The 24,887-nt window shown below is 55.5% G+C and overlaps 1 protein-coding gene and 1 long non-coding RNA gene across 6 annotated transcripts; one reads left to right on the top strand and one right to left on the bottom strand.

The window, feature by feature from the left end:
- Positions 1–21,853, bottom strand: SLC12A4 (solute carrier family 12 member 4). Of its 5 annotated transcripts, XM_073880100.1 has the most exons (25): positions 21,641–21,853; positions 20,284–20,329; positions 16,904–16,998; positions 15,350–15,481; positions 11,067–11,213; positions 10,927–10,981; positions 9,392–9,522; positions 7,938–8,179; positions 7,572–7,786; positions 6,869–7,033; positions 6,681–6,779; positions 6,389–6,446; positions 5,845–6,019; positions 5,297–5,415; positions 3,799–3,897; positions 3,275–3,394; positions 2,964–3,068; positions 2,552–2,720; positions 2,071–2,266; positions 1,792–1,961; positions 1,570–1,701; positions 1,385–1,492; positions 1,013–1,200; positions 759–892; positions 1–579 (listed from the first exon to the last, which is right to left on the bottom strand). In XM_073880100.1, exons 1-25 carry the CDS (start codon positions 21,836–21,838, stop codon positions 488–490), a joined length of 3,390 nt encoding a protein of 1,129 aa, XP_073736201.1. In that variant the 5' UTR covers positions 21,839–21,853; the 3' UTR covers positions 1–487. The 5 variants fall into 5 exon arrangements, with proteins under 5 accessions (XP_073736201.1, XP_073736202.1, XP_073736203.1 ...); XM_073880101.1 differs by lacking the exon at positions 2,964–3,068; XM_073880102.1 differs by lacking the exon at positions 15,350–15,481.
- On the top strand, positions 17,553–23,767 carry LOC141370534 (uncharacterized). Its single transcript, XR_012374624.1, has 3 exons — positions 17,553–17,647; positions 18,250–18,385; positions 22,751–23,767. It is a non-coding gene; the product is annotated as an uncharacterized lncRNA (long non-coding RNA).
- The last annotated feature ends 1,120 nt before the right edge of the window (positions 23,768–24,887 follow it).

Below are 24,887 nucleotides of genomic sequence, written 5' to 3'. Positions count from 1 at the left end.
GCCCAGAAGTACACAATGTTTTATTGAAAAAAGTCAGGCCCCAGCTGGCCAGTTCCATTCAGCTTGGCTTGGTGGGGGTCCCTGCCCACGGTAGCCTGAGCCAGGTCTTCCTGCAGGTGGGCTGGGTCAGACCCCCACCTCCCTTGTTGCCCTTCCCCTCCTCTCTGATGGTGACATCCAAACAATAAATATGCAATAAATAGCGTTCCTGGGCAGGCTGCCTTCAAATCTCCCATGAGCCCCCCTCCCCCTCCCAAGTCGTCTCCCGCCAGGACAGGCCTCCTGGGGTGCTGGATGGGGAACTCCCCAGACCTCTCCTGCAGAACCTCGGATCCACTGCCATTACCAGCCCAGACCTGGTCTTCCAAGGAGACCTAGCAAAGCTGGGTCCAGGATAGGGCCAGGCAAAGCAGGGCTGTCGGGTGGGTGCTGGGAGGAGGCTGTTACCCTGGACACCTCCACTCCAAGCCACAGGTGTATATCCGGCTCAGGAGTAGATGGTGATCACTTCACGGCCACCGCCACGCACCAACAGCACACGCTCGAGGCCCTCGGTCAGCACCTCCAGGAACTCCATGTCTGTAGGGCGTCAGGTCAAGGAGGCAGCACCAGGACCAAGGGGCACCCAGGGAAGTATGGCCTATTAATCAGAGCTGGGGCAACCTAGCACCCCCTGGGGGCATCTAGGGAGAAGAGCTCCTGGCCTGACCGCATGCGTTGTCGACCTCCCCACGGCCAGCCTTTCCACCAAAGGATACAGTTCTCATCACCTTCGCTGTTCTTGGGGGGGCCAGGCATGTTCAGTAGAACCAGGCGGGCATCGTGGGAGCGCGTGACGATGACTTCGTTGAGCTTCACAGCGGTGTGCATGCGCCGCACATTGGACTGGTCCCTGCAGATAATGCAGCTGATAACAGGCCCCACCCCTGGCCCACCCGAAGACCCTGTCCGCCCCCAGCCCACCTCCACTCCCAGACCCCCGTGTGGTGGGGTCTGTTTTTGCTGCACTCACGGCTTAATATGCACCAGCTCCCGGAAATTGTCAGGGGCGTGGCTGGGGTCCCAGGGCTCCGCCGCCATGTACTTGTCCCGTGTCCATGTCATCTGGATTTTGTCAGCCCCAGCGGCCGACTCGTCTTCCTCGTCTGAGTACAGGCTCTCCAGCCGCAGGGCTGAGTGTCGGTCCTTGACCAGCTGGGCCTGAGGGAATTCAGAGGTGGCCTCAGTGGGCCTGGATGGCCCAACATGATCACTTGGCCTCCAGGAAATGGGTACTGACTTGGGTGAGGCTGGGTGGGGTGAGCCATTCTGATTCCCCAAAGTGATGGTGTCTCCAAAGCCTGACCTGCCACCCACCCCTGCCCGAAACGAGAAAGCCACTGACTTCTCGCTCCCGCTCCGTCTTCGTCAGCCTCATCTGCCGCAGCATCTGGGAGCGCTGTTCCATCATCAGTGTCCGCTCATAGGTGTATGCGGAGATATCGCTGTTATGCTGGGGAGAGAGTGGAGCATGAAGAATGGGCTGCATGCAGCAGGATATCCACAGGGCCACGGGGGCAGGTGACTTACCATCTCTACCACCTCCACCTCTGCCTCAAGGCGCAGGTGGTACAGGAAGATGGCCAGATCCTTCTTCATCTGGATGCTGTTGTCGTCCATCTGGGCCACAGTGAAGATGCGCATCCGGCACTTCCTCCACACCTGGGGCATGGGAGCAGGTAGGTGGCTGAGTCACATTCCAGCCCTCCCAGGGCCCAGCCCTGCCCTGCTGGGTCCACCTGCCTGGCCCACCTTGTGCTGGCGCAGCAGGAAGGGCAGAAGCATGAGCATGCCCCCGTCGTGCACGATCCACCAAACGTCAATGTGGCCCTCCAGGTAGCGCTCATGGTTGCTGGGGTAGAAGGCGATGTTCTTGGGCACAAGCAGGGCCAGGTGGGCCGCTGTGGTGCAGCGCACAGTGTCTGGTGGAGAGGGGCCACTGCTGAGTGCCAGCCTGTGGCCCTCTGGCCTCCACCCTGACTTCATCCCCACAGCCACACGGCCCAGCCCAGGACCTGTCCCGTCACGCACCAATAAAGGTCTTCCAGGCCCGTGGGTCCTCGCTCTGTCGCCAGCCATAGGGCCAGCCCAGCACCACAGAGTTATGCCTCATGCCGCCCAGGCCGCAAGACTGGATGAGGTGGGCCAGCCCCTCTCGCACCTTGCTGGCTACCACCACCTGGCAGAAGCCCTTCACCTTCTCAATCTCCATCATGTTCTTGATTGTCTGTAGGGAACACACAAGGGTCGGAAGACAAAGGCCGTTAGTGTTCCGCTGGGCTCCCTCCCCAAAGAATGACATGGGGGTGAGGGTTGGGGAGGAGAAGGAGGTAAGCTGCCCACCCAGAGGCCATGTTTTCCAGGTGGGACAGCCATACCCCCTTGCTCCAGCTCTTAGGGGGCAGCGGTGCTGGCCACCTGGCTGGCCAGGATTAGTCCCCTTCTCCTAGGAGTCAGCTGCAGCCCGGACACCTCTAGTCTGGCTCAGCATCCCGCCCCCTAGAGCAGGCACCTGCTCGGCAGCCTGGGCCTCGCCATAGCTCTCCAAGAAGCTGCCCTGGATGACAGAACCGACGATGGTCAGGCCCTTGCCGGCCTTCAGCTGGGAGGCGAAAGTGAGGAGCCGTGGGTACTTCACGTGAAGGTCCTCGTCCAGCTTCAGCAGCACGAGCAGCTGAGGCCTGCAGGGCCCGGACGGAGAGCCTGAGACCTGGGCCACAGGTTTCCAGGGAGCCCTCTTCTTCCTCTTTTCATAGCTCATAGGCCCCCACAGGTTTGAGGAGCAAGAATCCAAGGGCAGCCCTGACAGCCCCGGGACAGGGATCATGGACTCGGGAGGGAGGGCCAGCACCTCCTGACCTTCCACCCTCATAGCTCCCCCCAAGAACCTAGAGTGGCTCCTGCCAGCCTGGGTGTGAACTCACCGCCAGTTCTTGGTGTGAGGAGGCCCCTCCTCTAGCCGCAGCAGTGCATAGCGGGCAGCACTCAGGGACAGGCCCCGGATCCCGTCACCCCACTCCTTTTCAGCCCTGCGGAGGCCACCACGAGCTGGTGAGCCTCTGGTCCCTCCCATGGGATTCTGTCCGTGTGCATGTGAGATCGCTGGCAGCCAGCCCCTGAGTCACAGACCCCCAGCCCCGCACCCATGGTGGCTAGTAATAGATGGCTCAGCTCCCCCAAACCCGGCATACAGACCACCCCACCTGCCCTGACCAGGTGGCAGCCCCTCACTCACCCTTGGTATTCGATGTACTTGTAGATCATACCCGCAATGAGCATGGCGACCAGGGCATAGTACCAGGAGGAGACAAACATAAGGGCCAGGCAGAGGCTCATGCCCAGGAAGGACAGCGCCCTGGGCCAGAGTGGGGAAGGGCCAGAATCAGGGAAAGATCAGTAGGGTCCCAAGCCAAGCCTCCAACACCTCAATCTCTCACCAATAGCAACCGCTACCCAGGAAACTCAAACCCCATCCTGGAGCGGGGCTCCTGGCTTCCCCCAAAATTCTTTTTTTTTTTTTTAAAGATTTTATTTATTTATTAGAGAGAGAGAATGAGAGACAGAGAGCACGAGAGGGAAGAGGGTCACAGGGAGAAGCAGACTCCCTGCTGAGCAGGGAGCCCGATGCGGGACTCGATCCCGGGACTCCAGGATCATGACCTGAGCCGAAGGCAGTCGCTTAACCAACTGAGCCACCCAGGCGCCCCCCTCCAAAATTCTTGTTTCAGAGGACTTGGCTTGGGTCCAGATGGCACTTACCAGTGATAGTACTTGAACCGGGGCCGCCAGTTGGGTGTCCTCAGGAGCGTCTGCACAGCACAAGCCAGGTTCACGAACAGGTAACACATGAGGAAGAACCTGCAGCACAGGGAATGGCTGGTACAGAGCGGCCTCCTTGGCAGCCAGCTGCCCGACGTACCCGCCCTTCCTCAGGCTGGGCCTGGACTCGGAACTGGGAGTGTCGCGGCCCCACCCTGTGTGGTCAGGTCTCCTCCGCCGCACAGCCTGAGGCAGATGGGCCTACTGTAGGGGTGTCCACAGAGCCAGCTCTTAGAGGATGGGCAGGCGTCTGCAGGCAGATGAGGCAGAAAGGGGGCTGCAGGCAGGAGGAACTGTGGCAGAGGATGGTGCCGAGGAGGGCTCAGTGTCAGGAGATGGCTAGACAATATTCAGGCCTCTGGCCAGGTGACCAGGGCTGTTGTGAATGTGGAGAGAACCTCAAGGGAACTTGAAAGGGCCATTTTGCATGCCCTGGATTAGGGACACGTGAGGGACTCTGGTGGGTGTGGGAGACTAGCACATGGGAGCCTGCTGCGCCAGCGCTCCAGCTGAGGGGCACAGGGCTGAGAAGAGGGGGCACCAACCTCTGCCTTCAGCTGGCAAGAAAGGAAGGGCAGAGAAGAAGGCATGCCAGCAGGCAGAAACCCCCAGGAGGGAGAAGTGGTCAGTCCCACTGGGGCCGTGGGAAAGAAGCACCCAATAAAGGCTGAGCTACAGCCTTGGGCTTGGGCAGAGAGGGCTCACCACCCGATGAAGGTGGCAAGAACAGTTTCAGGTGTGCAGTTACGCATGCACGGAGCTGGGCAGCAGCGGAGAAGGTAGGCGGAGGTGAGCTGTGAGAGAGCACGATTCTGGCAGGCCTGGCTGTGGCTGGGGGGCTGCTTCGGGGGGAAAGGAGGGCCTGTGAGGCCAAAGGCCGAGTGGGGCAGTGAGGGGTAGTCCTGTGATAGCCGAACAATCAAGAGGGAGTGGAACGAGATGTGTGAGGAGAAACAGAGTAGCACTGGCAGAGGGGAACATGGTAACCACGGAAGCTCTGCCTCCGGGACCCCCGGAAATTGCCACATGCTGACCAACTCGCACGGGGCACTGGGGGACTCAAATGCCCAGCTGACTCCAGGACTTTAAAAGCAAACAACTTTGAAAACAGATGGGCGGGGCAGTGGTGGCTTTATCAAGGCACTCTGGGCGCAAGGGCTCTGGCTGCCTGCTCTGGGATCTCCCACAGAGGAGTCTGGGACCTGCTGGTCTCTGCAAAACCCTGCCTAAGTGCCAGGCTCCCTCCTGTACCACCTCCATACCGAGGTAGGCTGAGTTCTGCCATGCACACTTCTCCCCACACAGCCTTACCCGGCTCCCAGCTGGACCCTCAACACCGGACAGGGGCACAGGAAGGTGCTGGGGCCCCGGGATGAGGGGTGCTGAGGGTACAGGAACCCTTCCCAAGACCATTCCCCTGCCCCAGCCCCCAGCTCACATGGATAGAATGGGGGCCACCATGTCAAGGGAGGCGATGAGGATGCCCAGCTCAGCAATGAGTGCTGTCAGGAGGAGTGCCCATGTTGGTTCACCATTTGCCTTTCCATGGCCAAATACCTGCATGCATCAGAGTCAGTGGGGTCAGCAAGGGAAGATGCTGGTCCCATCACCCCCATGCCACACCTTGGGCCACAAGCCACAGCCTGGCCTCTATCATCCCCAAGTCCCACCTCTGGGGCTTAGGTCACATCCACAGCTGCCCCGATAGGCACCACAAGTTTCTCTGCCCTCCCATCTCTCCAGGCCTCTCTGCTGTAGATGAGCCATAGAAAGGCCATGAGGATTCTGGGCCCAAGTAGCTCTGCCAACAGCAGGGCAGGGCAGGGCTGGGGCAGCACTCAGCAGCTTCCCACGGATGGCTACACGGCCCCGGGGCCACTATAGGCCCCAGCAGGATGCAATGCATCTATATCCCCTACCTCTCTACCCCCGCCAGTGGGAGAGGTCAGCCGCACCCAGGCTGTGGGGGAGCGCAGATGGGCTCACCCTGAGGAAGGGAATGATGTTGTCCTTCGCGATGGCCTGCAACAGGCGCGGTGCCCCAGTGAGGCTTTGCAGGCCGGCACCACACGTTGAGAAGAAAGAACCGATGACGATGACCCAGGGCGAAGGCCAGGCCAACGTGCCCACCACCAGGTTCCTGCTGACGCCATCGCCGTACCTGCAGGGGCCAGGCTCAGGCCATGCTCCATGCAAGGAGCCCCCAAACCCTGGGGAGGGGGGGTGCTGCCCAGAGTGATAGATGTCAGCAGTCAGGAAGGACGGCTTATGGTGGGCAGAGCCCTGGCCCCTCAGCAGAGAAGACTAGTTCATCAGCCCCTATCCTTTCCCTCAGCCCAGCGCTGGTCCTGATGCCACCATCCTCTCAGAAGAAAAAGTCCTGGTGGGGCCGGACTCACCTGGTGGCACAGACCACCATTGGCAACCAGCAGGCTGAGGACATGTGTGGGACCACGTGTACGAGGGGAGCTGGTGTCAGGGCGGGCCAAAGCTGAGCCCCCTGCCACAGGGAGGGGCCCAGCTCACTCACTTGTCCCGGAGTACCACACCCTCGATGCAGGCACCAAAGAGAACCACACTGCTGAAGTCTGCAGCCGCGTCAAGGAAAGCTAGGCCTTGGCTGCCACTGCTGCCCCAACTTGGTCCCCACACAGAACCCACACACCCCCCCGCCCCGGCAGACAGCCGGGGCAGCCCCTCGAGCGCGTGCACGTGAAGAGTGAGGTACGCATGCGTCCACGCGTGTGTGGTGTGTGTGTGCCTGCCAGCTGGTGACTGGCATGCAGACCAGGGCCTCCTGCCCGCAGCCTGGGAAAGGATACACACAAGGGAGGTTGTAACAATGGCCAGAATGGTCCCCACAGGGATGGACTTCTGGGCATCACGGAGGTCCCCGGAGCGGTTTGAGCCAGCCATAATGCCTCCAAAAACAATAAGACATCCTCAGGGGCTCCCTGGGAGTGAGGGCAGGGCCAGGGGGGAGGGGTGGGCACGGGAGAGAGGTACCCACCTGTTACGGAGGGAAAGAAGATGCCAACCAGCACGGTGAAGGATGTGGCGATGTCAGCCACCACGTACAGGGGCAGGCTCTCCTTCAGGCCAAGGGCATCTGTGGAAGGTAGCCCGTGCTTCTCCACGACCTCGCCCTTCTCCAGGTAGGCGCTCCACAAGTTTTCTGTGGGGGTAGCAGCATCAGCACCACAACCCTGCTTACTTCCCAGGGGCAGCGTGGGGCAGCCCAGCCAGAGGCTGCAGATGTAGGAGGCTCTAGGGGTTCGGGATGGGGGGGGGCAGCGTCGGCCACAGGGAAGGAGCTGTCTTGACAGAAGTCTGACAGGCAAAGGTGGCTGAACCACCACTGACCACAGCCTCACCACTGCCTGCCTCCTACACAGAGGCCTTTTATGGCTCCTGGGAGAACAATCCCAGGCAGGGTCAGAGGCGGGTGGCTGGGGACAGAGGGGCTGCCAGAACTTTCTGGGGGTTGCTGCATGCCTGGGATACTGGCCAAACAGGCTCTGTTCACCCAAAACCTAGCTGCCAGGAACGAGACTGAGAGGACACTGCTGGGCCGGGAAGGCAGCCAGACCTGCCCCCCATTCCTGAGCTGGCCACACAAGGACAGCTCTGTGCTCCAGTCCCCTTCCACGCTCACTCCCCGCCGCCTGCTCAGCCCGTGCGTCAGAAGCAGGAGGACGGGAGGGAGAACGCACCCTGGAGCACACCAGCAGCTGCACCGGGGATGCCGGAGATCTCGGTCACATTGTTGACCAGGAAGTAGGGGTCACAGGAGTCAGCGGTAAGGTTGGGGCTGTGGCAGAAAAGGTTCCATAGCTGGGTGGCCACTGTCTCATTGTTCATCATGGTTGTCTTGGCACAGATATCAAACTGGTCCCGGGACAGGGTCCTGTTGCCCAGCATGCAAACTCTGTGGGGAGCGGGGAGGGGAAGCAGAAGCATCAGTATCTGCTCAGCTGGAGGGCCCAGTGTGTTCCCATCCTGCAGTCTCTGGGACTGAAAGGCCATCTACTTGGGAGGGATGTCAGTGCAATGCATGGATGTATTCCCAGGTGACTTACGGAAACACAGGAGGGTCAAAAATTGACTTGATGCCCCCAGCATAGATGGACAGGATGGAGATGATCACACAGGCCAGGAAGAGTGAGGCAAATTTGTTCACATACTTGACACCAACAAACACCACCAGGGTCATGAAGGTCAGAAAAATGGTCCCATACACCCGCATATTGTTCAAGGTAGCACTCGATGTATCATGAGCGCCTGTTGGGTAAAAAATGGCAGCTGGCGGGGCAATGTAGGTCTGAAACAAGACATAAAAGAAAGGTCGAAGTTCCTTTTTGGAAAGTGAATCCTGTCATTTTGGTTTTCTTTTTAAAAGAATACTCAGAAAAAGACAGTCACAAAAGACCATATATTGTATGATTCCGTTTATATGAAATATCCAGAATAGGTAAATCTGATTAAAGAGAGAAAGCAAATTAATGGTTGCCTAGGGCTGGAGGTGAATGGGGAATGACTACCAACAAGAATGGGATTTCTTCTTGGGGGGATGAAAATGTTCTAAAATTGATTGTGGTAATGGGTTGCATAACTGTGAATATACTAAAAACCATTAACTTGTATACTTAAAGCGGGCAGAGAATTGTATGGTGTGTGAATGGTACAATTCAGACAGAGGAGTCAACCTGAATAGCTAAACAGCCAACAAATAAATAATGGTAGTACTGGATTATGAGCCAAGGAATAAATATCCAGGAGTCCATGCTGATAGAAATACACGGTTAAATAAATAAAGGGGGAAGAAGACACATTTTCCTTACAGAAGAAACCCAAATAATCAATGTAGGAATGTGGGAGATGGAAAACAAAAAACCACCCCTCTCCCCGACCCCAGAAGATCCGGGAGCAGAGCCCTACTACAGGTGAAAGACCTGGAGGTGAGGATAGCCAGGCAGGTCCTCTAACATCTATTGTCTGAGGGCTGGGCACTTGTTACCCTGTGCTCCCCACCAGCCCTCCATCTCTGCTCCACCAGCTGGGGCAACTCAGTGGGGAGGGGGAGGCTAAGTCAGAGCACACATGGGGCTCATGGAGGGGGAAAGGTCCGGGGGCTGTTCACCCTTTTGGGGACAAGGATAACATTGATTTGAAGGGCCTTGGCACAGAGCTCTGGGGGGAGACAGACTTGGCCAAAGCCTACACAAGCCCAGGAGGTAGGCTCTGCATGATCACCAAGATCACTGAGTTAAATGCAACAGCTGACAGACCACCTGCTACGGCTGAAATGGTGCCCAAGTAGATGGAACGCTCAGGGTCAAGGTGAAGGTAGCCAGGCCCCTTCCCTGCCTGGCCCAAACTGGCAAGGGGTTGAAGGGGAGACTGGAGTGAGCAAAGATCTTTCTTTATAAGCCCCAGACCCTGGCCAGAGGTGAGGGGAGCATGAGCAGCCTGGCCTAGGGGAAAGGGATTATTTGGACAAGACCGGAACTGGCCAGGGCTTAGCCTGACTCACCAGCAAGATCTCAATGGCACCGAGGATGTACATGGCTGCTGCAAATGTTGTTCCCAGGTAGAAGCACAGGCCCACAGCGCCTCCAAATTCTGGCCCCAGCGAGCGGGAAATCATGAAATAGGAGCCCCCAGCTACAACAGAGAAAGTCAGGGCTGGGTTTTCTGCAAGGGGGTTTCCCCAGGACAACCCCTCACAACCACCCAGGGTGATGGGGAATGTTTTTCCCATTCGCAGATGAGCAGAGGGTTACGAGGCTTGCCCAAGGCTGCACAGTTACTAAGTGGCTGGGCTGGGGCTGAAGCCCCTTCCCATTGGACTCCAACACCCAGCATGGGCCGGTGAAACGACTGCTTTGCTAGGGCAGCTCCGATCCACAGCAGTGCTCAAGCGGCCCACTGTCCCCCAACCCCTTGCACTCAAGTTTTTTTTGTCCCCAGGGCCTAGCACAGGGCTCCTGCCTTGAGACTGTGCTTATATCAGGGTGTAACACCCCTGGCAAGATTGACAGAGTCAACACTGGGCCCCAGGGCTAGTGAGGGTGCAGGGGGACAAGAGTGACCCCATGTTGCTTGTTCAATCTGCTCCTAATAAAATGTGTCTGGTGAAAAATCTGGGAATAGGGCTCCAAAGACTTTTAAAAAGTTAATCCCTTCCATGCTGTAATCCTACCTCCAGGATCCTCTCCTAAGGGAGCTGTCAAGGGCCTGAACAGAGAGAGATCTGTGTGCAAAGCTGTTCATGACGATGTTTACAACAGTGAAGAACCAGAACCCCAGAGCGGAATAATCACATAAATTAGGTAATATCCTATTGATCCTGTTTAAATAACCAAATAAACTGTTTCTAACTTGGGATGGTGGGATTATGGGTACTTTAAATTTTCCTTTCTGTATTTTTCTTCACTTTCAAACCTTCTTACAGTAACCATATACTGCATTTTTCTCCTCTTACTTTTATACTAATACTAATAAAGCTGTTATTTAAAAAAAAAATCGAGACGCAGAAGCCAACCTGAATAGCTAAACAGCCAAAGTGGAACAGTTTGAGCAACAAAATAAATAATGATAGCACTGCATTATGATCCAAAGAATAAAATACATATCCAGAAATCTGCATCAGTATAAAAAATGGTTGAATAAATACATAAACAGGGTCTCTGAGAACTAAGTCCAATCTCATCATCCCCGATGAAAATGAAAACCCTCTATATTGTCTATCCTGTAATCCATAGTGTCTAGACTCCTTGGTGTGGGCCACGCGGTATGTCCGATTATCTTGTCAGCCCCAGTACCCTTTTTTAAAAAATTACTTTTAGACTAAACAGACAGAACACAAAACATAACAGCAGTCTCAAGTTCTGTCAAGTGAGGGTGCTCCTAAGTGTTGGTACTGTCACAGAGTCAGCTGTTAAGACCTCATCAGACAACTGCTTGGGGGGGGAGGAGGGCATGGGCTTGGCAATGAGGGTCCCCGGGCACATCAAGGTGGATTCTGGACCCCTTCCTCCCACCAGGCTTGGGGTGGCGCTTACCCACCTGGAACCACACCATTGGTGGCGATGGCGCTCATGGAGATGGCCGTCAGCAGGGTCTGCGGGAAGGAGGCCTAGGTGAGCAGCTCAGCTGGGTGGGCTCTGCGGGGTGCCTGTGGCCCCCACCCCAGTGAGGATACTCACACAGCAGCAGCAGATGAGCACAATGAGGAGGGCCTGCAGCACCCCGGCTGTGCCCACCATCCAGGTCAGCCGCAAGAACAGGATAACCCCAAAGATATTTTGCAGGCAGGGCAGGTACACGCCCATGAGGGTGCCCATGCTGGGTGCCTATGGAGCAGGAAGGGAGGAAGGGAGCACAGAACATCAAAGGGGCCCAGATGCACCATGGAAGGCCAGCCCCTGGTCACTCAGAAGACTCCTTATCCCCGGGGTATTCTATCAGAGGATAGGCTGGAATCCCGAGTGTAGTCCTGGGGAGCACGGGGGGTGGGGTGACAGATAGGATATCTATGCTGACTTCCATATGAAGACAGTTTGGGACTGGAAAGGCATAAAACCTGATTCTTTTGAAAACCCCACATGTGAGCTTTTGAGCCTTACCTCCCTCTCAAGGTATGGCCCCCTTCCCTTCCTCTCTTCTGTTAAACTTCTAGAAACAAATCAAGATCTGTCTTGGATGCCCACCTTCTCACCCAGCAGGCCCCATGTCACCCATGTCAGAGTCCAAGAAGTTGCCCCTGGGACTCCCTCTCTCCAACCCCCACCTCCAGTCCCAGTGGATACCAAGTCCTGCCCAGTCTGCTCTCAAGCTGCCCTGAGATCAGCCTGCCTTCCCGCAGCCTTAGTCCCTTGAACTTGGGGCACCACACCTGTGGCACCTGGATGGTGCCCCCCGTGCCTGTCGACTTCTCCACACTCCAGCCCACTCTGCTGCCAGAGCGGGTCTCTGAACACCAAGCCCAATCTCATCATCCGTGCTGAAAACCCTCTGCAGTGTCCATCCTGTAATCCAGTTTGGGCCAGATTCCCTGGTTTGGGCCACCAGGTGAGCCCCATCACCTTCTCTGACAGCTTCAGCCCCAGATGACATTGGTTCCTCACAGCCTCTGAACTAGGACATATGCTGGACTCTGCCTGGAAGGGTCAGCCCTGTCTCGTTGCCTGGCAAACTCTTCAGTTAAAACTTCAGGGGGCGTAACGGCTGCCTCTTCCAGGACGTTCTCCTGGGTTGCCTTAGGTTGCCTTGAGTTGGTACTTCCTCTTGCATCCCCTTAATGCATCTGATATACACGGTAACTGTTCACTCGAATATCTCATAACTATACTGGGGTATATACTCAGTTTGCTCACTTTTCTATCACCAGTAGGCCCTGCAGGTACCCAAAAGGTGTTCCTGAGCCCAGTGAGTGGTGCCTTGGAAGGCCTCTGAGATAACCTGCTGGGAAAATCCTGCATAGACAATAGAAACTCAAGCTGAAGACAGGCGAGGAAGATCCAGTGGGCAAATCCAGACAGGATTTCTCAAATATCTAAGGGCCGAGTAGGGGTCATCCAGGAGGCCAGGACAGAGGCTCAAACAAGAAGCAAGGCTAGCAGCTTCTTGAAAGCTACCTTATGAGTGCAGCCTAGGGTGGTAGGGCCCTAAGAGCTTCCACCAGAGCCCCAGCAAAGCCTGCTGCCCTGGAGCTGGGGTAGGAGAGAGAACCATGTGGCCACAGGAACTCTACTGAAGGGCCCAGGTCTGGGGCAGGATCTGCGTGCAGCCTAAAAGGATTTCAGAAAGGCCTGGAAAGGCCGGAGTAAGAACAAATGGTCCCTCAAACCGTAGGTGACAAACACACCTCATCTGGGCTCTGAGCCCTTCACAGAGGCCCTGGACCACTCACTGGATAGTGGCAGCTCCCAGCCCCACCTCCATTCTAAGCTGAGTCACTGTGGGGAAAGGGCAGTGTGGGAAAGGGGAGGGCCGGAAATGCTTTCTGCATCCCCAAATAACCTCTGGCAGCCTCTGAAGGTCATCAGGCCAGAGCCGGGGCAGCTGCCATGGAGAGGCTGCCTTGGGTCTGGTTGGAGGCCCACCCTTCCCGCTTTAAGCCTCCTTTCCTGAGGGCCCTGCTCAGACCCGTCCTGGGTAAGGATCACAGCTCAGTAGTTCCAACTCCCTAGATTCCTGCGGACTGGACCAGCCTTCTCCTTCCTCCATGGAAAAGCCACTGAAACTGAGACACTCTGCCTTTATGTCCTAACCCGAGGGCCAAGTGAGCTGGGCAGGTAAGCCGAGGCTGGATCCCAGCATCCTGCCAAGGCTCCTCATAGGCTAAGGGACCATGACCCTTCACCAGCCCAGACTTCCTTCTGACACTCTTGTTGAGATGTGCACTAGTCTTTGTCAGGGACCTTTTTACTTCCAGCCACCAGCTTCCCAGATTTAGCCTGAAGGAGCAGGGAGGAAGCTTTCATCAAGGATCCTACCACCCACTGCAAGCAACACTCTCAGAGGCTGACACCCCCCTGCAGGGCTGAATAGGGATAGCCACAGACACTTGGGCTTCTCCGCCATGTGTGGTCCAGAAAATGCCAGCAAAATCAAAATCACAGCCAGCAGGATAGAGTGGGGGTCAGGTCTGTGTGACCTCAAGATCTTTGCTGCCCTCTCTGAAGCGGGGGCTGGTTTGCTTCCTGGAGGAGCGAGGTGAGGGGTGCACAACAGCCCAGTGTACCCTCTCCTTGGGCCTCCCCAGCAAGGCCCAAATTTCAAGAGCAGGTCTGAGGCTGGGTCCCCAGTTTATCCCAACCAGGAACTTCTGTCTGTGCTGACCTCCAGCAAGAACACTACAGCTAGTGCCAGACCCAAGCTCCTTTTATTTATTTTTTTAAAAGATTTTATTTATTTATTTGAGAGAGAGAGGGAGGGGAGAGCATGTGCATGCGCACAAGAGTGGGGGGGGTGAGGAGCAGAGGGAGAAGTGGACTCCAAGCCAAGGGTGGAGCCTGATGCTCTGCTCGATTCCACGACCCTGAGATTATGACCCGAGCTGAAATCGAGTCAGACACTTAACTGACTGAGCCTCCCAGGCAGCCCTCAAGCTCCTTTTAAATCACAGCTGTTGGGGCGCCTGCGTGGCTCAGTCGTTAAGCGTCTGCCTTCGGCTCAGATCATGATCCTGGGGTTCTGGGATCCAGCCCTGCATCGGGCTCCCTGCTCCGCGGGAAGCCTGCTTCTCCTTCTCCCGCTCCCCCTGCTTGTGTTCCCTCTCTCTGTCTCTCGCTGTCAAATAAATAAAACCTTTAAAAATCAATCAATCAGGGCACCTGGGTGGCTCAGTTGGTTGGGCGACTGCCTTCGGCTCAGGTCATGATCCTGGAGTCCCGGGATCGAGTCCCGCATCGGGCTCCCTGCTCAGCGGGGAGTCTGCTTCTCCCTCTGACCCTCTTCCCTCTCGTGCTCTCTATCTCTCATTCTCTCTCTCTCTCAAATAAATAAATAAAATCTTAAAAAAAAAAATAAAAAAAATAAAAATCAATCAATCAATCAATCAATCACAGCTGTTTCCCAAACCTCAAGGAGTCAGTAGGTGGAGAGGCAGGGCTCCTTGCCTCCAAACTGAAAATGTAGAAAAAAACCCCAACCTTCAGTTAAACTTGAGCCCCATCCTATAGGGGAGCTGAGCAAAGATGTGTAAACTCATCCTGATGAGAGAGGACAGCTAGAGGGCCAGAGGCCTGGATAGTGACCAGGAATGGGGCTAGGAGAGGGATAGGGACATTCCAAGAGGCAGTGTTATGTTCCAATCATCTCCCAACCTTGGAATTTGAGGAACCCAGGGGCTGTTGGAGAGGTCTGCCAGTGGAAGCAACACAGTGAGGGGCACGTTTTGGTCACTTGGTTACATAGCCCCGGTGGACAACCAGGTTCCTGATTCCCAAGGTAACATCCTTTCCATCCTGATGGAATGCCAGTGTTCTGGCCCTCCACAGTCATATATCCCACAGTGAATCCACAAATCCATTTTCTAGTGTACGCACTCATCTTGTCTAGCTGAGTGGCCTTAGGCGAGTTACTTCATGCCTCTGACGCTTAGTTTCCTTGTCTGTAAAATGAGGATGGAAGTAGGGCCTGTTTCACAGCTTTGTTGTGAAGACAGCGTGCAAGAACGCAGGCCCACTGCCTAGCATGATGCCTGGCACACAGAGAGGGCAGGGAAAAGGCAGCCGTCACTCTCACTATCGTTTCTGAGGGTCTTCTCGGCCCTCTGCCCCCTCTAGTCCTCTGCCCCCTTCAGAGGCTCCTCCTCAGCCCCTCGCTTGAAGCTTTCTTGAGCTCAACGCACTCAGTGCCCATCGATGATCCATGCTCACCATACGTGGTACCCACATCCCCTGGGATGCGCACAATTGCCAATTCCATGGTGCTGAGTCTGTCCTCCTAGGAATGGCTCCCCTACTGCCCCTGACCAGCTCACCTTGGCGGCTCTCCGGCGGGTGCCCTCCCCACTCTCAGCTTCCTCATGTTCCTTGGCGCCCTGTGTGAGGTTGGTATAGCTGACGAGCTTGCCCAGAAGAGATGATACCTTTGGGCGGATGTCCAGCTCTTCCTGTAAACAGAGCCACGGGGCAATCTGGCAATGGGCCTGGATGGTGCCAGGCTACTTATGTGTAGCCAGCAGCCTGCTTCTGGCCCCTCACCAAGCCCTCAGGCAGGCCTGGGCCTGAGCCCACTCTTGCCTGGGGCAGCCCAAGCCAGCCTACCGGGCAGGTGTGGGCACCACACCCCAGCACACGCCACTCAAAGGCCCAGCCCAGCGACTGCTTCTCTCTGCTTTATCTTGGCTACAATTGCTACCAGCCCATTTGCGAAAACGACCTGCCTCAGGGGTGAGGGCAGGGCAGGGCAGGGCACGGCTGGCAGACAGGCGAATGGCACACTTCATCCTGCCTGTTCTGCCCAGCTACTTCTGGGACTCACCTCTGCCCTCAACTTTCCCACCAAAAAAGCCCTCTCAGCGAACCAAGGAAGTCAAAAGAGGATGTCTGGAACAAGTCAAGTCTCTCTTATTTGCCCAAATCCTGAGCCTCTCAGATGGTCTTCTCTCCAGGCCCCAGGCTTTGTAACACACCTCAATCCCCAAGGTAGGATCCTGGCCCCCTACCCATCTTCAGGTGGAACCAGGTCAAAGCCTTTGCTGCAGAAACATGCCATTTTTCCAGGTCAGGAGGCCTCCCAGGGCGCAGGCTCCCCAACCCCCACCTGGGTCTAGGCCTTCCCTGTTCCTGCACCCTTCCCAGCACCATCCCTCTACCTGCCCCTTGCCCATTTAGTCTTTCCCTGTCTGTCATCTCCCTTCTGACCCTACACACAAGGAGAAACTGAAGTGAGAAGTGAAGATGCAGGTCTTTTGGGGCATATGGAGATGGAGGAGCCCATGATATTCCAAGGGACAGCTGAACGTGTGGGTAAGCATTAAGAGGCCTAAACCATGCCTTAAATCCAGGTCCAGCTTCTGAGCTTGAGTCTGAAAAGGATATTCAAGTTCAGAGGCACAATATTGGGAATGTTTGCAGACAGGTGCCCACTAAGGCTGCAGATGTGGAGAGAAAAAGTAGATCCAGCAAGAAGGACCAAGACTCTGTAAACATGAGGACAGAGTTAGAAGATCCAACCAGGGAGGACAAGGTAGAGTTCACAGGAGAGGGAAGAATGAAAAGTCCTATGAGTAAAGGGAAAAAAGGAAATCCTGAGGTGAGAAATCCTGACAAGTGGTCACCTGGCTGAGAGGCTACATGGAAATCAAAGGTACATACCCCTGAAGGTGGTAATGGTGTGGGGTTGTGAGTGGCCTCTGGGAAAGCAGTTTCAGTTCAAAGGGCCAAGGGAAACAGACTGAAGGACGAGCTGAAACATAGGTGACACAACCGTCCAGACTGCCTGCTTAGCTAAAGCTTGAGTCCTGAAGGGCCCCTGCCCCCCACTCCCACCTGCCTGCCACACCTGTGGCCCAGAATGGCTCCTCAGCTACCTCAAAGAGTGCCAGGTTCCTGTCGTAGTAGTCACTTCCTCTGGAAGCCTCCAAGGGACAAAGGAAAGGGCTGCTCTCCCTGTGGTTGCCATGTCCTATGGAGAGAGAGGGACAAAATCCCAGTCAGGGGCTGCCTCCCGAGCCCCCAGCCTGCCTGCACCCCAGCCCAACATGCCAGCCCACAAAACACATCTCTGTGGAGCACTTTAAGGGCCAGTGTACCAGGCTGGGCCTCAGTTTCCCCATCATACTCTGCCAGTCTCCGTGAAGAGCCAGAATTAGCAGAGTGACCAATGACCAAAAGCCAGCGCATCACTTCCTCCAGGCACCTGTGTGAAGGCCCCAGACACACTGGCTCCACCACGTGTTAACGCTGAGGGGCGGGGCCTGAGAGGGGCGGGGCCAAGTCCTGGCCTGCCCTCAGACCACCCCAGCCCCGCGCCCCCGACTCCCATTTTCCAGGGCCATCTGCAATACCCAGCGTGCTGGGCGCCAAGGGCTCAGCGTCCTCAGGGGCTGACTGGGCGCTGCCCTCCACATATATGAAGCCACACAGGGCGCCTTCTGCGGCCATGGCCATCTGGCCCCCTGCTCGCTATCCCACCATGCACTGCGCGGGGGCCTCCTGGAGGGCAGCCCGGGGCATGCTGGGAGGAGGGGCAAGAAGGGCTGTTCAGAGGGCGGAAGTAGTGCAAGGAGCCACGTAGGAACGCCTAAGAAAGCCCTACGAGAAAGCCGGGCCAGGTGGGTGGTGGACTGAGCAGGGACTACTAGCGGGAGCCCTGCTGGTCTCCCTGTCTCAGGTTCCAGCAGTTTGCCCCAGATTAGGTGCGAGGCCCATACCAGGCTACCCCTGCCTACCCTCCGGGCTGGTGAGAGTGTCTCCGCTCCAAGTAAACCTCGCGGAAAGGAGCCAGATGCACCTTTTTTAATAGGCCTGCCTCGACTCAGAGCTCAGCTGCTTTTTCTGGTTGCTCAGCATTCAAATTCTCGCGTTTCCCAAACTTGATCCTTTGTCAGTCTCTGTGGCTTACATTCCCAGTTTTCCATCGAGCAGGCAGAGGACACCCAAGGACACTTTCTAGTCGTTAAGTGCTTTTGTCCCCCTCTAGACAGTATGGCAGCTGCAGCAGTGGCTGGAGGCCTCATAGCAAATGGAAAGCTGCCATCTTGGTTCACAAAAGCCATTTGGTGTTGGATGGCAGAAACTGTGGCAACAGAATTGTCATCACCGACCCAGACTAGTGGAGTGTTCCAGCCATGCACTGGCCAAGCCTGATTTTGTGAGAGATATCTGCCAACCCTCTCTGGTTAAATAACCCACAATTCATTTCTCCTGTTTGCAGCTAAGAATGCTGAATGATGCATCCTCCATCTGATACATTCTCTTGCCGTCGGTGTAAGATTTAACTTGCCTTCTCTGAGCCAACACCACTCAGTAGGTGCTGCACTGTGGATTTCTCATTGCCCAGAGACTGACAGGTAAAGTGTGTTGATGAAAATTTGGGGGGCAAAGTCAGCTCTTCATTGCCACAGCTTGTGAAAGGGATATATCACCTCATCTAGGAACCTGGACTAGCTAAGTGAGCCAAGGGAGCCAAGCAGCTCAGTCCCATGAGGTACACAACTGTGTGCAGGTCAATGCCAACAGCACAGTGGACAAAGACAGCAAGCAAGAGGTCAAGCCAGACCACTGAGTCATATTAAAGCCTCATGGGGTTATTTAGCTCCTCAGACACCCTATGACATTTGCTGTACCCTTGATACTTGTTCAGGATCAAGTTAAGAAGCTATAAGAAAAATCAGAAAACCCAGTAACACTGCTGGTTACATTAATGGCCCTTCAGTTGAGAAGCCTCAGAAAAGTACTCTTGGGTTTTGTGACCAAAAAAAAAAAAAGTGTCTCTCCTGAATAAGTCAGATGCTTCATTTTGTCAGAAAATGGCAACTGTAGAGCTCATCTTATTTCCCTTCCTGCCTTGGCTGCCAGGAATCTCCAAGCTAAATTTATTCCTTAGATACAGTCACCATCGGTCTCATCTCAGAGTCCTTACCCTCTTCCTCTTTATGGTTATGACCTTTCTGACTGTGACAGTGCTTTGGGGAGACACTTTCGTTGCATTATCTCTTCTGACTCTTTTGTGGAAGTAGGCTAGAAATAAATTATAAATTGTGCTAAGCTCATACACTGCGCCTGTCCCACCATTGTTGCCTGTCTCTCTGCGGAGACTGCACTGGTATCCAGAAAACGCAGAGTTGAGCACATAGCAGTCGTTCCCCCACCCCCCCCAACCAAATGCCTGTGAGTAGTCCTCCCAAACCCACCCAATCCTTGTCCCTTTGGCCATGACTCCAGAGTGGCTAAGAGCCCATCCAAGGGTTGCCTTTATAGTCAGCAGCCCTCCAGTAGATATCATTTATTCTCTTTTAGTAACAAGGAAAGTGAGGCTCAGAGAGATTCAGAGACAAGGGTACTCAGTGAGAAGGGCCAAACCTGGGTCCCAGGATCCACCAGAATCAGGTGGGAGCTAAGCTGCAGGTTTCCTACTCCTACTCTTCTGGGCCCTGGTTCATCCTGGGATGCACCTCAGGATGCAGTACAAGCCTTTAACTAGGGAGTGGCTGGGGTTTGCAGTTAGCCCAGGGTGCACATACCCAAGGTTCTTGGTGCTCAGATGGCTGGCAGCCCAGCTTGGATTCCAGACCCTCCCTCTCTGTGACCCAGGGCAACCTGCTTACCCTCTCTGTGCTCCTTTAGTTTCCTCTTCTGTGAAGTAGAGATAGTAACACCCACTCTTCCAACAACCCAGATGCATCAGAAAAGGAACAATCTGATACCAGACACCCAGCAGTCATTCCCTGGATTTCCCCAAAGACTCGTTTAAGGACAGCTCTCATGGACTATGAGAAGGTGGGGAGACCTAAGCAGTGCCTGGATGTCTGTACTGCCCTCAGCTATTCCAAAAATTCCAGGGCAGGTCTGGACATGCCTGCCAGGCCAGAGCTACTCAGATACCAACCTGAGACCCCCAGTGAACCAGAGCATGGCGTAATCCTGGGGACTACCTGTGAGGTACACGTATCTGTGTGTTCTTGCTAGCATCTATTGACACACCAGCTACAAGTGGGGAAACAGGTGAGAGTCCTCATCCCTGTGGTCACAGGCATCTGCCAGGGGTACCCTTCTAGAACCTTCCTACCCCCTGCCCACAGGCCATAGTGGGCTGGATGAGAGGCCCATCTATAACCCTTGGAGCATAAGTGTGGGCCTTGAGAGATTCAGGTACCAGGCTGGAGTGGCCCCATGAGATGGACCTGAGGCTGTTTTTGTGCTCCCTTACCCTTTGCAGTCCCCACCAAGAAGGATCATAATCACTCACCAGGGCGCAGAGTGTCCCCCATACTGCAGACACAGCCAAGTTCTGGCTGAAAAGGAGCAAGAGGAGAAGGAGGGGGGGATAGTGGGAGGAGCTGTCTCAGCTTGGAGGGACCTGGCAGGACTCAGCCAATGTGGCTCCAGGTCCCTCCAGTCATCCTGAGAGGCCAAGGCGGGGCCAGAGGCTAGGCTCAGCTCTGCTTGCCCACTGGTCCAGGTGGATCCTGAGGATGCAGCCCCGCCCAGCCTCTGTAGAAGAGCCTCCCAGGGCTAATAGGGACTCAGGGGACACTGGCTCTTGCTGACCACTGATGTCTCGTAGCCCACACCACTGTCCTGTGGCATCTTCACACACAGCAGTAAGGTGTGATACAACTTCACACTTGCACAAGCACACATATATGCTGCTATTCGTACAGACATGTGTTCTAGGAGAGTCTTAGCAAGGACAGCCTCCCCCCACCTGCCCCCCGGGGCTTCCTGGGGTGGGAGATGGAGAAAGGGGCTTGGGAGAGGCAGGAACCTGGGAGAAGGGAGGAGGGACTACCTTCAGGCCCAGTTCTAACAACTAGGTTAAAGGTTAGGGCGCTGGAGTTTCCAAGCCTGGGTTTGAATCCCCTGGGGCAAATTTAATAACTGCTCCACTCAGTTCACTCCTTCCTAAGCATGAATAACAGGACTATCCCATGGGCGAAACTGGTAGGATTAAACGAGTTAATTCATGTGAAGCGCCTAGACAAGCCTGCTTCTGTGGAGCGCTCCACAGATGTCCACTGTACCTACAGCTCTAAGGTGGAATCAGCTGGAGTGCACTCACAGGCAGTTACCCAGAGACCCCCTCAGGCAGGCACAACCTTCTTTCCTGGCTACACGCAGCTGGGGGGCCGGGGGGGGGGAGAGGAGAGAGGGTAGTCTCAGGGGCAGAGTCGCTGAAGCGCAAATGGGTAGGCGAGGCGAGAGGAGGCTAGGAGAGGTTCACAGAAGGTGTTGGGACTGGGGTCCGGGATGCGGCTGTGCTCCCAGGCGGGAAGGGCCAGAGACGGGTGCTCCGCGCTCTTCTCGATCTGGGCGGCCCCGCCGGCCTGGCCTCCTTCGTCGGCCACGTCTGCAGCTCCCGCCTGCGGCCCGCAAGGGAGGAGCTGGGGTGGGGAGGGCGGCCCAGCCGCGGGCGCCGGGGGCCCAGGAAAATAGTGTCTGCGCGCCCGAAGCGAGGGAGGTGGCAGCGGGGCAGACTAAGAAAAGTTGGGCCCGCATCGACGTGTGCTCGCACGGTTCGGGTGTCTGTGCGAGCGCCGGCCACGCGTGGCCCGCTCCCCTGGCCCCCCTCCCCCCGCCAAGGCCCCCACCGGGGGCGCCCTCACCGTCCGAGTCCTCCCGCTCCGCGCGCTCCCCGTAGTCCACCCAACTGAGACCCTCGAGGTTGTCATAGTCGCCGCGCCTCGGCCCGTCCACCGGCACCACGGTGAAGTGAGGCATCGCGCGCGCTCGGCCCCGCCGCCCCGGCTGCCGGCCCCGGCTGTCCCCGCCGCCCCGGGCCGCCGCGCCCCGCCCGCTCGCATTCCTCCCCGCTGTGCTCACTTCCTCCGCCCGCCCCCCGGGCCGCCCCTCGGGGGCGGGGGAGCAGGAGGGGCTCGGGCCAGCTCCTCCCCGAGGGGGGCCTAGGCGAAGTGAACCCCCCCCCACCGCCAGCCTCCCCCCCGCCCCAGGCAGTGCTACTAGCGGCTCCACGCCCTGCGGAGAGCCCGATTCCTGTGTGACCTTGGTTGAGGGACCGCCCTCTCTGAGCCTCGGATGCGATACTTGTAAAACGGGGAAATGCGCTCCACGAGATGGGGCGGGGGGTGCACTGGCTCTGCGCTCTGTGCCTAGCAGGCGCCCAGAGACAGTTCTGTTACTCAGGACGGGAAAGGGTAGGCAGGATCGGAGCAGGAGCGCACAGGCCATCCCAGTCCTACCCAGGGCCTCCCGCCATTCCTGGGTATCCCCACCCCATTCCCATCATCTCCGTCTCCCACTTCTCTTCCATGTCTCTGTAAACCGAACCCCGCGAAGATGCCGTCCCTACCCCGCGCCCCTCACTGCAGTTTCTCCCTGTTGGAGGAGGCTGGAGATTTCATGCCCCTTCCCCAAAAGCTGCTGCCTCCTTGGCGGGAAGGGTACGCATCTCCCTCGGCCGCCCCGTTGGCTTCTTTGGGACACTACATTGGGTTCTTTAGTCAAGTTCTTTTATCTTAATTTTCTCTTTTACTGTTTCACCACCTGGGGGTTCCTTTACCAAGTCGTTTACTTATTTGCTCCTAACTTTTTTCTTTCACTTTCTGCTCCACTGCTTCAGATAACTTACCCATATTGGCTCTACTTTAACATCTTTATCTTTCTAGGCTATCCTTTCAGTTTTTTTCTCTATCAGAAAACCCCAGAGCCCATCTGACTTGTCTGTCTCCGTTTTCTCCCTCTCTTTTATGGCTCAGAGAACTTTAGAACATCAGTGAAGAATCAGTGGTATCTCTGACTGCCGCCTCCTCCTGGCCTCCGCTCTGGGATGGAATGAGGAATCAGAGTCCCTGGGTCCTGCAGGAGGACCTCCAAGCTGACCACCACTCTGGTCCTTACCCCACAGTCATCCGGCGACTTGCCCTCCTGTCCTTCACACCACCTTCAGCTGTCCACAGTAGCAGCCTTCAAAATGGACTCCCTGTTCTCTCCCACTGCTCATGGTAGAGCTACCTCTTCTGAAGAGAAAGCCCATGCTCTTCTCTTGGCCCACAAGGCCCTGCTCCATCTGGGCCCTCTAACCTCCCCAGCCTCAGTCTTCTGGCCTCTTTCACTTCCCCAAACTCAGAGCCTTACTGCACATTACCTGCTGTTCACTCTGACAGAATACCTTTCTACCCTCTGCCCTTACTGTGACTAACCAAACTCCTTGGTATTAGGGGAGGTCTCACCCTGGAGTACCACCTCCTCCCCAGAAGACTTCTTAGACTCACATCCGTCCACCCCACCTCACCCTCCTCTGGACTGGGTTCTTCCCAGGCACTTTCCCTTCACAGTACCCTCTGCAGGGAGACATGTGTTGATGGGAATCTTTGATTAACGTTTTTCATGCCCACTAGACTGTGGACTTCACAAGGACAGTACCCTTTTGGTCTTACCACCTTGGTTTTCTCAGTCCCTACCCCCAACACATCTTTTGAATAAAGAATGAACAGGTGCCCCCTCTTTCCTGTCTTCCCTAATGCTCTGCAGAGGTTCCTATACACCCCTACATGCAGTTTCTCATCAGGGGTTGGGTCACATACTGTGTGAGGAGATAGGCCCCTGCAGCCCAACGGACAACCTTGGACTCTGAAGGACTCTGTGCCTAGGATACAACTTCCCCCATACCATTGACTGTCCAAGTAGCCTGTACCATCAGGGTGCTCGCCGGCAAAAAGAAAAAGACATCTGAGGAACACAGACATTTCAAAAGAAAACATCTATCAGGAAAATTCTTCAAACACATGGAACAAACGTTCCAAATTAGCCTAATAAGCATTATAAAAGATAAGGGAGAATATTAGCAATATGAAACAAGAAAATATTTTTTAAAAGCTTTAAAAAGATATGAAAAATATAATTGTTCTGTGGTCTATTGCTACATAATAAATTACCCCAAAACAATAATGGCTTAAAATAACAATCAACAAAAACATTTGCTTATAGCTCTGCTAGTTGAGTAAAGATCGTCTCTACTCCATATGACATCAGCTGGGGCCAGAGGATCCCTTTCCGAGATGACTCACTCATTTGGCTAACAAGTTGGTACTGGCTATAGGCTGAGAGCTCAGTGGGGCTGTGGATCAGGGGATTGGGTTCTCTGCATGAGTACTTCTCCATGGGCCTGGTTTCCTGATGGCACAGTGGCTGCAGTCCCTGAGTGAGCATCCCCAGAAGCAGGGAGTAAAAGCTGACAGTTTCTCTAGGCCTAGGCCTGGAAACAGGAACAACATCATTTCTGCTGTATTTTATTTTATTATTTTATTTTTTGAATTGTTGTTTTTAAAGATTTCATTGATTTATTTGACAGAGAGTGAGAGAGCACAAGCAGGCAGAGTGGCAGAGGGAGGGGGGAAGCAGGCTTCCCGCTGAGCAGGGAGCCCCATGTGGGGCTCAATCCCAGGACCCCAGGATCATGATCTGAGCGAAGGCAGATGCTCAACCGGGTGCCCCATCTGCTGTATTTTACTGCTCAAGCAATAACCAAGCCCAGAGTCAAGAGAGAGTGAGGAGACACTGAATCCATCTCTGGATGGGAGAAGTATCAAAGGGGTATGGGACCATGTATTAAAGTTACCGCAGGGGAAAATTCCATATATTTTTTTAAAGATTTTATTTATTTATTTGACAGAGAGAGACACAGCGAGAGAGGGAACACAAGCAGGGGGAGTCGGGGAGGGAGAAGCAGGCTCCCCGCCGAGCAGGGAGCCCGATGCGGGACTCGATCCCAGGACCCTGGGATCATGACCTGAGCCAAAGGCAGACGCTCAATGACTGAGCCACCCAGGCGCCCCGGAAAATTCCATATTTTTGTCAAGTATGCTTGGAACATTTACAAAAACTGATTATTGG

Source organism: Callorhinus ursinus, unplaced genomic scaffold, assembly GCF_003265705.2.
Source record: "Callorhinus ursinus isolate GAN/ISIS: 27379988/994484 unplaced genomic scaffold, GSC_fseal_2.0 scaffold37, whole genome shotgun sequence".
Lineage (NCBI taxonomy): Eukaryota > Metazoa > Chordata > Mammalia > Carnivora > Otariidae > Callorhinus > Callorhinus ursinus.
Note: the sequence above shows the minus strand (reverse complement) of the source record. Positions and strands in the feature narration are given on the sequence as shown.

Bases quoted from the DNA above. Each gene is read 5' to 3' on its own strand.
- SLC12A4 (XM_073880100.1), bottom strand. From the start codon at position 21,838: ATGCGAGCGGGCGGGGCGCGGCGGCCCGGGGCGGCGGGGACAGCCGGG. The intron at 9,523-10,926 runs GTGGGTAAGCGC...TCTCTGTTGTAG, and splicing joins CACCAATGGTGTGGTTCCAG to CTGGGGGCTCCTATTTCATG. The intron at 7,787-7,937 runs GTAAGTCACCTG...CGCTCCCCACAG, and splicing joins TTTGACCCTCCTGTGTTTCC to AGTTTGCATGCTGGGCAACA.